This window comes from Dasypus novemcinctus, chromosome 24 (assembly GCF_030445035.2).
Source record: "Dasypus novemcinctus isolate mDasNov1 chromosome 24, mDasNov1.1.hap2, whole genome shotgun sequence".
NCBI classification, from domain to species: domain Eukaryota; kingdom Metazoa; phylum Chordata; class Mammalia; order Cingulata; family Dasypodidae; genus Dasypus; species Dasypus novemcinctus.
In genome coordinates, this window is record NC_080696.1 from 45746144 (window position 1) to 45761270 (window position 15127).

The following is a 15127-nucleotide window of genomic DNA, read 5'->3' on the forward strand; positions in this document are numbered from 1 at the left end:
CCTAACCAGATAACTAGGTAATAAGTGGGAAAGCACTTTAGAAGAGATAAAGTTCTGTATACAAACAAGATGCAATCATTATCAGCAGGAGCAGTATGGCAGGACTTAACTGAAGTACTTCCTTCCATTAAAACACTATGCTGAAACACTTAGAAAGGCATTTTCCAGTTTGTGCATCTCTGGATTTGATCTTTGCTATAGCACTAGCTGTAAGTCATTCTCACTTTAGGATGCTTGTTGAAGGTGGTGCTTTCAGAAGTAAACCCATGCCCTTCCATGGAGACACACGGTTAAGGGGCACTGTAGCTGGGTGCTTCCCATCTTGGACCCTGGTTTTTTTCCTCTGGTTGGTTCAGCAAGAGCCTTACTTGGCTTTTTCCGTGTTCTGCCTTGAGCTCCCTAGACAGGAGCTATGTGTGTAGATCCCAGCAGCCCTAGTATGCAGCAGAGGCACAGGTGAGCAGCCAGTGCCTGTGAATCAATGTTTACCCAAGAAAGGACTTTTTAAAGTTTACTTATCATCAGCAGGGAACAAAGTAATCATCCCCAATTAATTGGTATAAAAGGTGTCCATAGGAAATTGAGCATGTATGTTCATGGAAGGTATACACAACAAACCCCCTTGTCTCCAGTGGCCAAAATAAAGAAAAACCAATTGGGATGTCATGGGTTGGGTCCCCTAAGAATCAAACTCTAAGAAGGAGATTGACATCCTCTTAGGAGGAGCCTAATACATCTCCTGCTAAAGGGGAGGGTAGGAAAGGAGAGAAAAAGGGAAGCTGAGCCACAATGCAGTCCCAGCAATGGCCTCAGCTGACCCCAAGGCTCTGAAGCTGGGATGACTTTTATATCCCTGCATCAATCAACCACTAGATGTGGGCTGCTCTGCGAGTGGTCCTGGGAAGCACTCTTCAGCTGAGCAATCTCTGAAGGGGGCAGTCACCTGAGCATAGTCTGCCAGCAGAAATTCCATTTCTGAAGGGGGATCTGGATAGCACATCACAGTGCCCCCACATTTGAGTAGGTCAATCCTCTCTTTCAGCAGATAATCTTCCACATTCTCTCACCTGCTTTCCAAAGCACAGATGTGCTTACAGGGTAGAAATATCTAGAACCACAGACAGAACTTTCTAAGCCTCAAGGGATCACTAATATCTGCTTGGGGAGATCCTTAAAACCTAAGGATAAACATCTTTTCCCACCTTTGGAGGGGAAACACTCATTTGTATTTTCCTTGATTAAGGTGACAAGCCTATAAAATACAGACTTGCTCTGTTTGGTATTCATGACTGATATGTTTAGACTCTAATCCAATGGAGTAAAACAATAAAGCAGCCATTTAGTTGCAGTCCCTAACCAAATCTATCTGTACACATGGTGTTCTAGCCCAGGGCATTTATATCTGTCTTGCCATGACAGCATTCATTAATTTTATGCATTTATAATTGTGACCTGCAAGTACAAATACATTCTAAGCCTAAAACGAATATAAAACTGTACAAAATAGGTGATCTGAAACCCCCATCATCACCATATGCCAAAGTAAATGAAAAAGAATATTAACTATCCTCTATAGAATGAAATAATATAACTCAATGGAAAATAAACCAAAGTTTGGGGGTATCAACCTCAAACATATACCCACTGGCATGTGTTCATTCATCTAATAACCTGCTATTATGATGACTGATTTGTCTAGACACTGAGCTAGACATTGGGAAATGAAAGAAGAGTAATACCCATGCCTTGTCTATGAGGATAGAGGTACAAATACACCACGGGAAATATAACCTGAGAAGGGTTCATGAACGAGTGAGTGAATGGAAGATGAATGCAAGAACAAAGTTATGAATGCAATACTGTGGCTATGGTCTGGAAGTGCCGGGGAGGGCCACATAAGTGAGAGAACAACAGTGTTCCCTTTTGAGAGATAGTGGGCATTTACAGAAGAGAGGGTGTGTGGATGGCATTCCAGAAAGAGGGCATACAGGTGCAAGGGTGCAACATTGAAAATGGGACATTTACATTGGGGGATATAAGGATGTCAGGAGAGCAGTTCTCAAAGTCAGCAGGCATAATAATCTGAGATACTTGTTAAAAATTTCCCAGGCCACACTTTCAATGAGACTGAGCAGATCAGGGGCAGGGGTGGGCCCAGGAATCAGAATTCTCATGAAGGTTGTCCCCTTCACTGAATAACAGCAGTGATGGTGGCCATCTCTGGTTTCCCTTTATGGTAATGCCTTTGATTTTTACCTGTCAACATGATGTTTGTTCTCAACTCTTGGTAATTGATATTTATCATCTTTAAGTGGCTTCCTCCTATTCCATTTTTTTAAAACTTAAGTATGTATGTATGTATGTATGTATGTATGTATGTATTTTCGAGCTACTGGGGGCAGGGATTGAACCTGGGACCTCATATGTGGGAAGACACTGCTCAACCTCTAAGCCACTTTGGCTCTCCTAAGTTGGATTTTCATTTGTTTGCTTGATTTTTGTTTTTGTTTAGGAGGCATGGAGAATGAAACCTTGGACCTTCCCTGTGGGAAGCAGGCACTCAACTGCTTGAGCTACATTCACTTCCCCCATTTTTATTTGAAGAGGCTGATGAATTACATAAATGCTTTTTGCGTATCTCGATATAATTTTATTTCCTCTTTAAATGTTTTGAGGTAACAATATCTGACTTGCAAAAGCTAGTGATAGGAAATGGCTTGTATGCATCTGGGGAAAAGAGGCAGCCTTTTATTTTGACTGAGGACCTACTATGTGCTAGGCATCTTACAAAGATTATCTCATTGAATACTTGCAAGACCTCTGAGATATTCATTTTTAAATCTCTGTTTTGTGTATCATGAAAGTGTGACTCAAAAAAGTTAAGTGGCTTGTCCAAGGTCACAACAGATGTTATAACAGGAGAAATATTTGCCTTAAATTCTTAGAAGCAAGGAAGGTATAAGCCTGGGATTATTCTAAAAATGGATGTTTTATTTTTCTTTTTAAAGACAGATAATTTCCCTATTGACTTCAGCTGTGTTTTCAGAGTATTTTAATTTCATCTTGTTTAATTCATTCCATGTATATTTGCCAGGGATTCCCTGTGTGTGTTTGGGACATCAAAGGGAACAAATGCAATGAACAAGAAACATCTTTAAGGCATATGCACCCCTACTCATGAAGCTGCATTGAGAGTTCAGAGAGAGGCGCCATCTATGCAGGTGGAGGGAATCAGGGAAGACTTCTTGTAGGAGGCAGTGTTTGAGCTGGACCTTGGAGAATGGGAATAGGATTTGAACATGCTGAAATGGAGAGAGAGGGAAGGTTATGGGGAAAGCCCAGAGTCCTATGGAATATTTGCAGAAAGGGACTAGTTCAGGTCTGTTTTCTGTCTCTGGGACATTTGCACAAGGCATTTGTCCAGAGTTCAGTGAAGCAGGTAAAATGCTCTTTCTGGCCAGAACCCTTGGTATACATCCTAGTGCTTTATCAAGAACTGTAACATTAACACACTTCTCTTTGAAGCAGTTGCGATGCCCATCACACACACTGAGGCGAATGAACCTGGAACACAGGCCAGCTCTCACTATTTTATTTTAAGCAGGCACTGAAGTTGTTGGGTGCTGCTTTTTTATAGAAAAGATAAAAGAAATTCTTGTGAAGCAATTCTGTCAGCACAGAGTGGGAGGAATAATAGCTGCTATTAGTATTTACTCTGCACTGGCCACTCTGCATTTATATTCTCTCATTCTCTCTCATGACAATGCTGGGAAGTCACTGCTGTCACCGTTTCACAGATGAAAAAACTGAGGCTCAGAGTGGTTCCATGATTGTTCCAGGCCAGGACAATCTGACAGGAAAGGCAAACTTAATATTGTGATCTAGGCTAGATACCAAACCCCACATTTTTCTTATTTGTTGTGTAGCCTGACAAGAGATGAAGGTCCCCACTCCAAACTCTCCTGTGTCCCCTGGGTCTCTGCAGATCTTCTACTGGGCCATTAGTTATCCTGGCCATTAGCACTTTTTTGGTCACCCCTTGCTCTAACCCCTGAGCTACCGCTGGTGTGGCAGCCCAGTGCCCTCAGCTTTGACTTCCCTCTGTTCTCTGGCCAGTTCCCAGAACAGCAAAGATAGAATTGCCCCAAATACTTCCTTGGAAGCAGGAAATAGTTACCACTCCTTGTGCCAAGCAAGACACCAGTGTCTATGCCCAGAATTGAGGATGTAAAGACAGACAGACTTGGACTTGCACCCAGACTCTCCAAAAACCTGGCTCAGAGCTTTCCAAGTACATAATCCAGACAGGAGGTCCTCCATCCCCTGAGGAACAAGGTTTGATGGGAAGAATGAGTATGGCTTGTGAGTCAGATGGTACTGGGTTCAAACCCCAGCCCTGATGCTTCCAGGCTGTGGGATGTAGAAACGTCTCAACAACACTCTCAGCAACTGAGTGAAATCAACACAACGACCTCTTACAAGCATTCCACGTGCCTGGTACGTAGTAGGTACCAAATGGTAATAACGCCTTTCAACTTCCGCCCCCTTGTGGGCAAGTACAGGATATGCCTCCTTCATCTTTGAGGCATCCTGAAACTAAGCACAGAACGCTGCACCTAGTAGGAGCTCAGTAAAGCAGGACTAATCTTGAATGCCATCCTCTAGGGTAGGGATCCACAAACTGTAGCCCCCCGACCAACTACGGCTCACTGCCTGATTTTTAAATAAAGTTTAGTTGTCTTATTGAAACACAGCTCTGCTCATTTGTTTCCATGCTGTCTGGGGGCATTTGTGTTACAGGAACAGAGCTGAGTGGATGCATATGGTCTGCAAAGCCAAACATATTTACTATTTGGTCCTTTCCAGAAATCCTGGCTTTGGATATGGGACCTTTCAGTGTGAGAGAGTCCTTGAGAATCTCTTTGATTTGGAGAAAAATCTCCTCTGCTCTTCCCCTATCCTCAGTTACAACCTCTTTCCCTTATTTATTTACTTGCCTTAGCTTTTACAATTACATAACATACTACTTCTTTTTCTTATCTATCTTATTTATCTTCTATCTCCCCCACTGAAAACATCCACAAAGGCAGGGGATTTTGCCTGTTGGCCTAATTTCTACATCCCAGAACCTTGACCCACCCCTGGCACAGTGCTTCTCAAATGCCAGCGTGCATATACATTCCCTGGGGATCTTGTTAAAGCACAGATTCTGATTCAGAAAGTCTGGGGTGAAGACTGAAATGCATCAAGTTTCCAACAGGTTCCCAGGCAAAGTGCTGGTCCGTGAATGGCACTTTCTGTTGCAAGGGCTTAAGGCACCCACTCAGGGTCTGTACCTAGGGGAGTGGAGTTCCCAGTTTGGAGGCAAAGAGAGCACTCTTTCCATATCTCCATATCCCTCTCAATGCTAAGGTCTCACCAGCCCTGCCCTCCTTCCCTCTCAGACAACTGCCAGGCTTCCAGAGCTTCCTTGCCATGGGCACCCCACCCCGCCATGTTCAGACTCTGCCTTCTACACTGGTTTTTCCTCTTTACCTATACAAGAGCCCAGGACTTTCTGACCCTTCAAGTGGCCAATCTCATGTTTCTCCTCTGACTTTATAGAGAGCCCAGTGGTTAAAAAGGGGTGCCCTTCCTTGTGGCCCTGATGCAGGCTTGCTTTCGCCCCAGATCCCATGACCTGGACATGTGACTTCTGATGGCTGGAGGCCAGGGTCTGGCTCAAGTCCTCTCCCTCTATGTATCCCCCTTAGCCTCTTTTATTGCCAACCAACTCCTCCTCCTGCATTGACCTTCACCCCTTGGGTCTCACGGTTCTCCTCCTTCCTCTCTGCTTGCCAGTTCCTCTCCTCTGAGACTTTAACCACGGTCCATGTCCAGGCCTCAGGCCTTACCCCTCTCTGTTCTCCTTCTGTTCTTTCCCTAGATCTGATTTTATTCACTCCATGTTCTCATCTGCCACCTCTTAGAGGAAGACTTCAAGCACCCTTTTCCCTCCCAAACTCTACTTCAGCATCTCCAAGTTCCCATGGAAACATTTTGGCTTGGGATACCCAGTTCATCATATCCAGAGCCATACTTATCCTCTTTGCTATAAGCTGTATCTCCCCCAGAGGTCTCTATTTCCAAGATAATTCATTCTCCCTCCCATCCACAGCTGGGTGGCCTTGGGAGAATGACTTATCTTCTCTGTGCTCATTTCCTTCTCATTAAAAAGGGTCAGTGCGGTACCTACCAGAATAGACTGTTAAAAGGACTCAGTGAATTAATGTGTGTTCAAAGCACTTGGCATGCTACGGTAGTACCCCTCCTGTCCAGTGGTTTCACCCACCTTATCTTTTCAGTCCTCTTAACTCTAGGACTCTAGGAGATGGTTCATATCCTATCCTAGGAGCTTGGTGGAGTCTGGTAATAGGGGGTATGGCTCAAGAGAAAAATCTAACCACCTCAATCTTCTCTATACAAGGCAGAAATTCACAGAATATTCCCCTACGGTGATATACAAATTATAGCACCCACAGGTGCTTGGGGTGTGTTGAATATAAAACTATGAGTATTATTATAAAAACCCCATGCCCCAGCTGGATGTTTTGCATCTCCCTGCCAGCATGAGTTTTATACCCTGAGGACCTGTGACCTAGAACTCCAAGTCTGAACCAATTGAAAGGCCCTTGTTTACTTTTGTGCCTTGGTCTACATGTGTTTGCACATTCTAGTTCCCTCACTGTTCACCTTTGATTTTTCCAGTGCCTGGCAGAGTGCTTGGTATAAAGTGGCTATTCAAAGCCAGTCGTGTAAACTGGCTAACAGATCAAGGGTGTGAGGTACCCAGAGGATGTGATGGCCATTGCAGCACATCCTTGTGCCCTTTGGGAGCTCCCAAGTCATTACTCGTTATGTTTTTTCATGGAAGGTGTCATTACTCCTTATGTTTTCTTCATGGCTGGTGTCACAATCTGTAATTACCTTGTTACCTTGTTCACTTGATTATGGCCTGGTTGCCTGATTAGAATGTAAGCTTCATAAGAGCTATGATGGCTGGTTTGCTGCTCTATATCTAGGGTCTGGCATAATGCTAGGCACAGAGAAATATTCAGTTGGCATTGATGAATGAAAGAATGAAGGCTAGTTGGTCTTGGTTTGTAGAGTTGGATCAGAATGGTTCTAGAGATTTGCCATGCCTGCAGAAGCCCTGCAACGATTAGTGCCTATGGCCAGGAGGCAGTCCTAGTGACCATACAATCTAGCATGCCCTGGGACTGTGGCCTCTCCACTTTCATTTTCCATCCCATGGACTCCTGATGCTGCTACAAAGGCTGCCAGGTCTCTAACAATCCTGGAGTCTCCCTTGGTCGAACATCTCTTCTTCACTGTTCAAGGCTCCTTTGGTCACTATCTCCATGTAGGGTGGACCCAACAGGTGTTCCCTCTATTTTACAATGGAGGACCCTGGTCCATGGCCTGCCTCCCTTATTTCCCACTCTCAGCTCTATACTGCACACAAGGCCTAGCACATATGTGTGCACAACCAGCCTTTATGTCCAAGCTCCATCTACCTTTCTGCAAACAGCTGACCCTCAGCCATACCCAAGACATAGAGGCTTTCCTGCAGGCTTGGCACTGTTTAAGCAGGGAATGACAGGTCCTGGGGCTCGAGAACTGGATCTACAAGGAGAATGCACACTCCCTTGGCTTCAGGCCTCCTTGTCCTGTGGTGTGGGGACTGCAGCCAGAGAACTAAAAGTGGTATTCTAGATGGTTAAATCATTTGCTGAAGATCACCTGGCATGTAGGCAGCAGAGCTGGTACTCCAGCTGAGGCTTTCTCCCTTCCAGGTCCTGTCTTCTCCACAGCATGATCACACCTACTGTGGAACATTGATGCTGTAAGACCTCCTGGTAGGCCTAACCCAAAACACATATTGCTCCATTCCTTCATGCCTTGGCAGAAGTTATTCCCTCTGGTCAGAATTTGTATTTCTCCGGCGTTGAGTCAAGCCATTTCTAAATATGCTGACAACTATCCCTTGCTCCATTAAAAAGTTAGTCACTCACGTACATGCTCATATACCACAGAAAGTATAGGTACTTCCCTGCTGATATTTCAATTTTTTTATTTTATGCTAGACTCTCAGACAGGCTTGAGAACCATGAGGGCTGGGTTCAAGGTTCTAGTTTCTCTCCATCCACAGTGTCTGGAACACAATGTGCATGTTCAATGCATGTTTGTCAAATGAATGAATGAATAAACAAATAAAGCATGTTCTCTAGTACTCCCAGCATTCTTCGTGGGAGTCTACTGATTTCTATGTAATATGAATGGGATGGTTCTAGAATATTCTCTTCTCATTGCTTGGATCTATAGACCTATGGAACCAAGAGCTGAGCAAAGGGTATGGGGAAGCCTCTTGCTGGCTCCATCTTCATCTGTGAAGTCTTTAGAAGATGATGATCACTGACGGGCATGGCTTCTCCAAAGAGCCTAGGTTTGTCAGAGTGGGAGAAGACATGGAGTGGTGGGCAGTACTTTATAAGAGGTCAGGAGTTCTAAGTTTTAATCCCACTCTTTTGCTAATTGGGGTGTGTTGAGTCTACATAATCTCTCTGTAGCTTTATTTCCAAACTTGGAAAATGTATATTAAAAATGTGGGACTCACTATGTGGTTTTTCTAATTTTTAAAATCATGAAGTATATTTTATGGAGAATTTTTTCTTTATCCTGAAGTTTTGAAAATATCTGGTTTAATAGTGAAAAGAATAACTACGTTTATTTGGTAAGTGAAAAAAAATGGATAGACAATCAGCCATATATAACTCCCAACAAAATGCACTGATAGCATGAGATAACTAATGTTGAACACCAAACTGAGATGATTCCAGCTCAAAGCAAAGAATTGGGATGTTTCCATCAACTGTGAAGTTGGTTCTAGTTAAAGTCATGATTCCTTGTAGACTTTCTGCAAGAATGGAAACAGCCAATGAATTCCTTTAAGTCTCCAGGACTTCCAGTTCCCCAAGGAGATGAAAAACAGACTCAGAAGTTGTTGAACTCAGTGATTCCATTGTATGTATGCAAGTACAGAAGGAGGATTGGGCCCACCTCTTACTGGAATTGGGGAATTCCTAACTAGAAGATTATTCTCACAAAGGAGAAATAGTCCTTCATGTCTCCAAAAATAGTAAAAAAATTCAAGATGGCAGAAACATAACAGATATGAACAATGACAGTGCATTTCAAAATGAAACCATGTACACAAAATAAAAACTGTAGGGCTACAGATGATGTAGACAGAAGTGGATATGAGAAACCAACATACACTTGGTTGGTGCAGGAAATGCATGCTACAGGTTCCCTTACAGGGTACGAAGCAAAGTTAACCCCAGCTCGATACTTACAAGTAATAGGAGTAGGAATAAGCATTTCTTCTATATATTGATGGGCAGTCAGATGAAGGAAATGTCCAAAAAGGGGGGAAAAGAAAAGACAAACAAACAAGAATTAGATTTATATGAAATCTTGATTCTTAGAAATGCACATAGTATTTTAGCACCTCTAAGCTAAAGGAGATGCAAGTTTCTGTACTAAACATCTTTACTGAGAATCAGACAGTTTTAGTGGTAGAAGAAATGTGATGTGCAAACTCACTACCTCACACAGAGGCAGTCAGTCTAGACATAGGTTGGCTGTTTTAGTTGTTTGAAAGTTCTTCCTTATGGTCAAGTAAAACTAGATTCCTTCTAATTATGACTTTTTGGATTTGGACCAGCTTATTTGGCCTCCTTGAACTAGTCTACCACTTTTCTACCTGCCAGTGCTCTTATGATCAAGGAAAAACATAATGACTCTATGTTTGCTATTTCAGATCAAATCATATTAGAATCTGTTCCAGTCAGGTCAGGCCAAGTGCATAGAAATTGTGTAGTCAGCTTCTAAGATTCTCCCCCTCCCCCAATGATCCACACTTCCCAGGGTTTGGACCCATGTATAGTGCCATCCTAAACTGAATCGGGACTGGCCCTGTGTGACCAATCCAATGTGGCTAAGTTCTGGATCTTTCAAAGTTAGGTCAAGAAGAAATGCTCTGCTTGGATCTTTTGGCACAATCTCTCTTGGAAGCTGGAACTTCCAAGTAAAATGTCCAACTGTCATGAGGCTGTCATGCTGGAGAGACCACATGGAGAGTCCCTGAAACCATCTTAAGAGAAAGTGATGTCCAGCCATTCCAGGCCCAGCTATTCAAGTCATCCCAGCTGAGATCCCTGATAATGTAGAGCAGACAGAAGTCATTCCTTTCAAGCCCTGTCCAAATGGCAGATTGATGAGCAAAATAAATAACCGCTTTTCTTTTAAGCCACTCAGTTTTTTTCTTACACAGCCGTAGATAACAAGAACAAAATTGAAACATCATCATGAAAGAGCAATGCCCTGAGAGGGAGGAGTTCTAACCTTCAATTTGAACAAACTCTAACTCTAATAAACTTTGTATCTGTTTCCTCATCTGTTCCTTACTGGGTTGAATTAGAGTAGTAGCTTTCAAACTGTGTTCCCAGGAGCTGTGAGGCTGCAGAATAGTCCTGTTGTAATGGGGGAGGGGGAAGAAAACAGGTGGGGTTGCTGGTCCCCACGCTCCACTGCAGACATAGCTTTTCCATTTTTATCTATTTTAAAAATTGGAGTTTCTTTTATGATTTCCTACGACAAAGAATTTCACTGTCCAAAAGAAAGCTTGAAAAATCATTGCCATCAATCTCTTCCTAATGTCCCTTCTGTATCTTGGCTTCTGAGCAATAAAAAACTCAAATAAGTCCATAGCACTTCCTTTGTTATAACTTCTCTTATTTTATAGGAAAATAAATAGGAATGCTTTTATTTCATATCAGATTTACCTTTACTGACAATAAGCAATTCACTTGTGGATTGAGAAAAATTGCTGAGTAATTCAGGTCCCCAAATATCCATCTAAGTAGGCAAGAATAGTTTCTTTCCCTCTTGAATTATTTGGTTAATTGGAACCATCATTCAGTTTTCTTGGCACAGAAAGATACAGTTTTTCTATCACCAGAGGTGGGAACACATCCTCAGTCCAAAATTTCCCCTTCTCAAGTAGGAAGTGGCCCAAACCCTCAAAGCAGTGTCATCTCTAGGCTTTCTCTCATTTACTGGCAGAATTCTGATCCAGAGGAAAAGTGACTTGAGAAACAAGAAGCCCAGTGCTAGGGAAACTGAGCCACAGTGCAGCAAGATCTGGCCATTCAATATCCTGGACCAAATGAACAGTAACCCTAGATGATGAAAGAGGACAAAGAAATTGGAACTGTGATGGGTGGAAATTGAAAGAGCCCATAGCAAACCATCAAATCCCCTTCATATAGGAAGGCAATGTTAGGAGATCGTTCTTCTTCTTCAATGATGACCCTGTAGTCCAGTGCCTGGAAATGTGATTCCTCAGGAGCAGAAGCTCAGGATCCATTTGATTAAGACTTACAGATACCTGTGTTCTCCATATACCTAAGGAAACTAGGCTGAGAACTAAGAGGCCAGTTTTTAAATCCCAGCTCTTCTACTTGATCAGTGGGACATCTTGGGAAAGTCAGTCCCTCCCTCTAATACATGCATCAAGGTGGATGGCATAGATGACTGCCAGCTCACATAGCTTTGAGGAGTGGAAATACAATGAGCCTTAGCATCCCAGCACCACCACTTACTAACCGCTTGTACTAGTCAGCCAAAGGGGTGCTGATGCAAAATATCAGAAATCTGTTGGCTTTTATAAAGGGTATTTATTTGGGGTAGAAGCTTAGAGTTACCAGGCCATAAAGTTCCCTCACCAAAGTCTGTTGCCACATGTTGGAGTAAGATGGCTGCCGATATCTACAAGGGTTCAGGCTTCCTCTTCCCCTTAAGGCTCCATGGTCCCAGCTTCTTCCAATATCAGCTGAAGGCTGGGATAAGTCTCATTTCTCTCCGGGTTCAGCTGTTCAGCTCGCTTCACAAAGCCAGCTATAAACTCTCAGGTGATTGCCTCGTTTCTGCTCCCAGGGCCTCTGCCATGTCTCATGGAGCCTTCTCTTCTTCCTCAGGTATCTGATTCTCTGTGTGTTTACTTCCTGGGGCTCCAATATAAAAAACTCCAACTTTCTCCTCTGCCATGTCCTCTGTGAGTCCCTGCCCACCAAGGAGGTGGGGACTCAATGTCCTACTAATGTGGCCCAGTCAAAGCCTTAATCATTATTTAATTAAGTAAAAGTGAAAACCTCTGAATCCAATACAATCTAATATGCCCAGAGTAACAGATCAGTTTACAAACATAATCCGATATCTATTTTTGGAATTCATAAACAATATTAAACTTCTACACCACCTAAGCTGAATAAGTTACTAAACATCTCTGAGTCTCGGTTTCTCCATGTCGAGTTTGGGAAAATAATTACCTATTCCTAAGAGTCATTGTGGGCATTAATAACAGATTATATGAATCTAAAATATATATGGATTATATATATAATATGCAAAGTATCTATGTGAAGTATGTTAATCTAAGTTAATATTAGATTGTATTAATCCAAGCACCTGGGCTCAAAAAAGTATGGTTTCTATACCCACTTTATCCACTCTGCCCATTTGGGAGTAGGGCTTGCTTCTTCTCATTCTGGTCACCAGGAATAAACTGTTTGACTCTTTAGGATATCAAAAGTAGTAAAACAATAAAAAACCCTTATTATAAGAACAAATCCTTATGTAGCACTTACTATGCACCAGGCATTGTTCCCAGTTCTTAACATGTATTAATTCATGTATTCCCCCATAATTTCCCTAACAGATAGATATTATTATTGCCCTTAATTTACAGATGAGGAAAGTGAGGCCAGAGAGGTTAAGTAATTTCCCTAAGATCATATAGCTAGTAACTGGATTTGAACCCAAGCAACATGGCTCTAAAGTTCATGCTCTTGACCACTATCCTGTGTTGCTTTCGAGGAAGGGAGAAAACACATGTATCTTGTTTTCTCTGAATCTGCCCCACAACCCTGTGAAGTAGGTATTCTTCTTTTTCTCATTTTTAGTTGAGGAATATGAGACTCTAAAAGGTGACTCTTTCCTAGGTCAAAGGTTTTGTGTGTCCTTGGACCACTTGCAATGCATCCATCCTGAGCCAATGGCCTCTTTACTGTTGGAAGCCACCTACTCTTCTTGGTCTCTAGGCTACATGAACATCCCTGACCCTTTCCTCTTCTGCTTTCAACCTTCAGGATTCACCTCTGCATGTGCCCCTCCTAATGCTAATACACCTCCTTCTTCATCTTCAGACCACAGACTTCCTCTTTCAAGTAGTTTTTGTAAGTTATCTTGGATATGAGCAAAAGCCAGTGCCATCCCTGACCCAGCTTCAGGGAAACTCCAGAAAGATAGTAACTAATAAACTTCAATTAATTGAGTAGTTTTTCCCAATTAAATTGCAGTCTTCCAGGGCAAGGATCACAGTTCTTTACTCTGTGACCGAAGCACCCAGTATACTTGTATGTTTCCTGTAAGCCTTGAAAAAGATTTACTGAAGGTCTAAATTTACAAGGATACAGTGATATTGCAAGTAACAGATTGCCTGGGACCAAAAATCTTGAGCAGAAAGACAGCTGTGCTTACAAAAAAACAACCAACCTAAACTTAATAAATCACATACTGTGGAACCTTTTTTCAGCTGGCCAACAAGACTGACTTCAGGCACAGCTTCTCTTTGTTCCATACCATTTAAACAGGTCTAAGTTGTCTATCTAACCATCCATTTGCCCATCTGCCCATCGATCTAGATCATAAACCCACCCACCCATTTATCCATCCACCTGACAATCCATCTATCCATACACCCACCCACCCATTCATCCTCCACTTAACAATCCATCAATTCACCCATGCATCTAGCCCATAAATCCACCCTCTTATCTTTCCATCCATCCACTCATCCACCCATCCACCCAATAATCCATCCATCATCTACTCATCTATCTTTCCATCATTAATTCAGCAAAAGTTTCTTGAGAGCTTACTATATACCTGTCTCTGCCAAGTACTGCCAAGACAGAAAGACAAATGAGATCCTGATCCTTCCCATAAGTCTGGTGGGAAAACCAGTCAAGAAAATTATGAAACAGATGATAGTAGCTACCATCTAAACAATGAGAGTTCACTTGTGCGTGACTCACTACTATAAATATTCCAGACCCTCTGCCTCTTCTGTCAATGTTACATGCACTATTTCATATAATCATCACAAAAATCCTATGAAGCACTGTTGTTCTGTTTTATAGATGAGGAAAATGAGTCTTGGATAGGTTACATAACCTGCATAAGTTCACGTAATTGGTAAGTAGCACAGCAGGGACTAGAATTTAGTCTGAGAGGACTTCCGAAAAGATGGAGGATTAGAGAGGTGGAGGACTCACTTCTTCCCCAGAAAAAAATAGCTAGAGGATAGGCAGAGACTGTCTGGAGGGCTGCTCTGGGGCTCAGGACAACAGGGGAAGGCAAAACACCAGCCAAAAGAGAGAGGGATGAAGGACAGGAGTCTCAGCTGGCTGAAAAATCCCATAAGTAGAGCTGCAAAGGCAGCAATGGCAGCCCTTCTCCTCACCTATGAAGCAAATAGCAGCCTGCAGACTGCAGCAACTGTGGACTGCAGTGCCTGCAGACTGGGAGGGAAGGAGAGAGGGTGGGACATAGCCTACAGCAAATTCAGATTTTGGCCAGCAGACTTGGTCTGCTGCACTGCCAGCCTGGGTGGGGCTGTGACATTGTTTGCCCTGAGAACTGGCAGGTTTCTAAAGATAATTTGCCTTCTCAAACACCCTCCCTACTGCCAGGCTGGTTGCTGTAAAGGCAGAATGAGAAACTGTGTGGCAGGCTAAGGGTGGAGAACAGCCTCTGAGAAAGTTTGTGATGCTTGGCCAGCCCTGAGGATATTGCTTCTGCACTGCCCACCAAGGCAGAGGAGTGGCACTGGATGCATTCCCCCCTAGTGCCTGCGGTAAGAGCTGAGAGGTCTTCCCAAGAGCACCATCTGCTGGCAAGACCATAAAAATGCATGAATAACAATAATAAAAGAGGCAAGCAGGCTCCTTTGTTGCCACTCTCT

At 43.0% G+C, this 15127-nt stretch overlaps 1 protein-coding gene across 2 annotated transcripts in view; it reads right to left on the minus strand.

Moving 5' to 3' along the window:
- PTPRT (protein tyrosine phosphatase receptor type T) overlaps nt 1-15127 on the minus strand; it is a 1175887-nt gene that overhangs the window by 157816 nt on the left and 1002944 nt on the right. For both annotated transcript variants that reach the window (XM_058287117.2, XM_071211722.1), the window contains exon 15: nt 9396-9425. In XM_058287117.2, coding sequence (XP_058143100.2) covers nt 9396-9425 — 30 coding nt within the window. The remainder of the gene's footprint in view (nt 1-9395; nt 9426-15127) is intronic.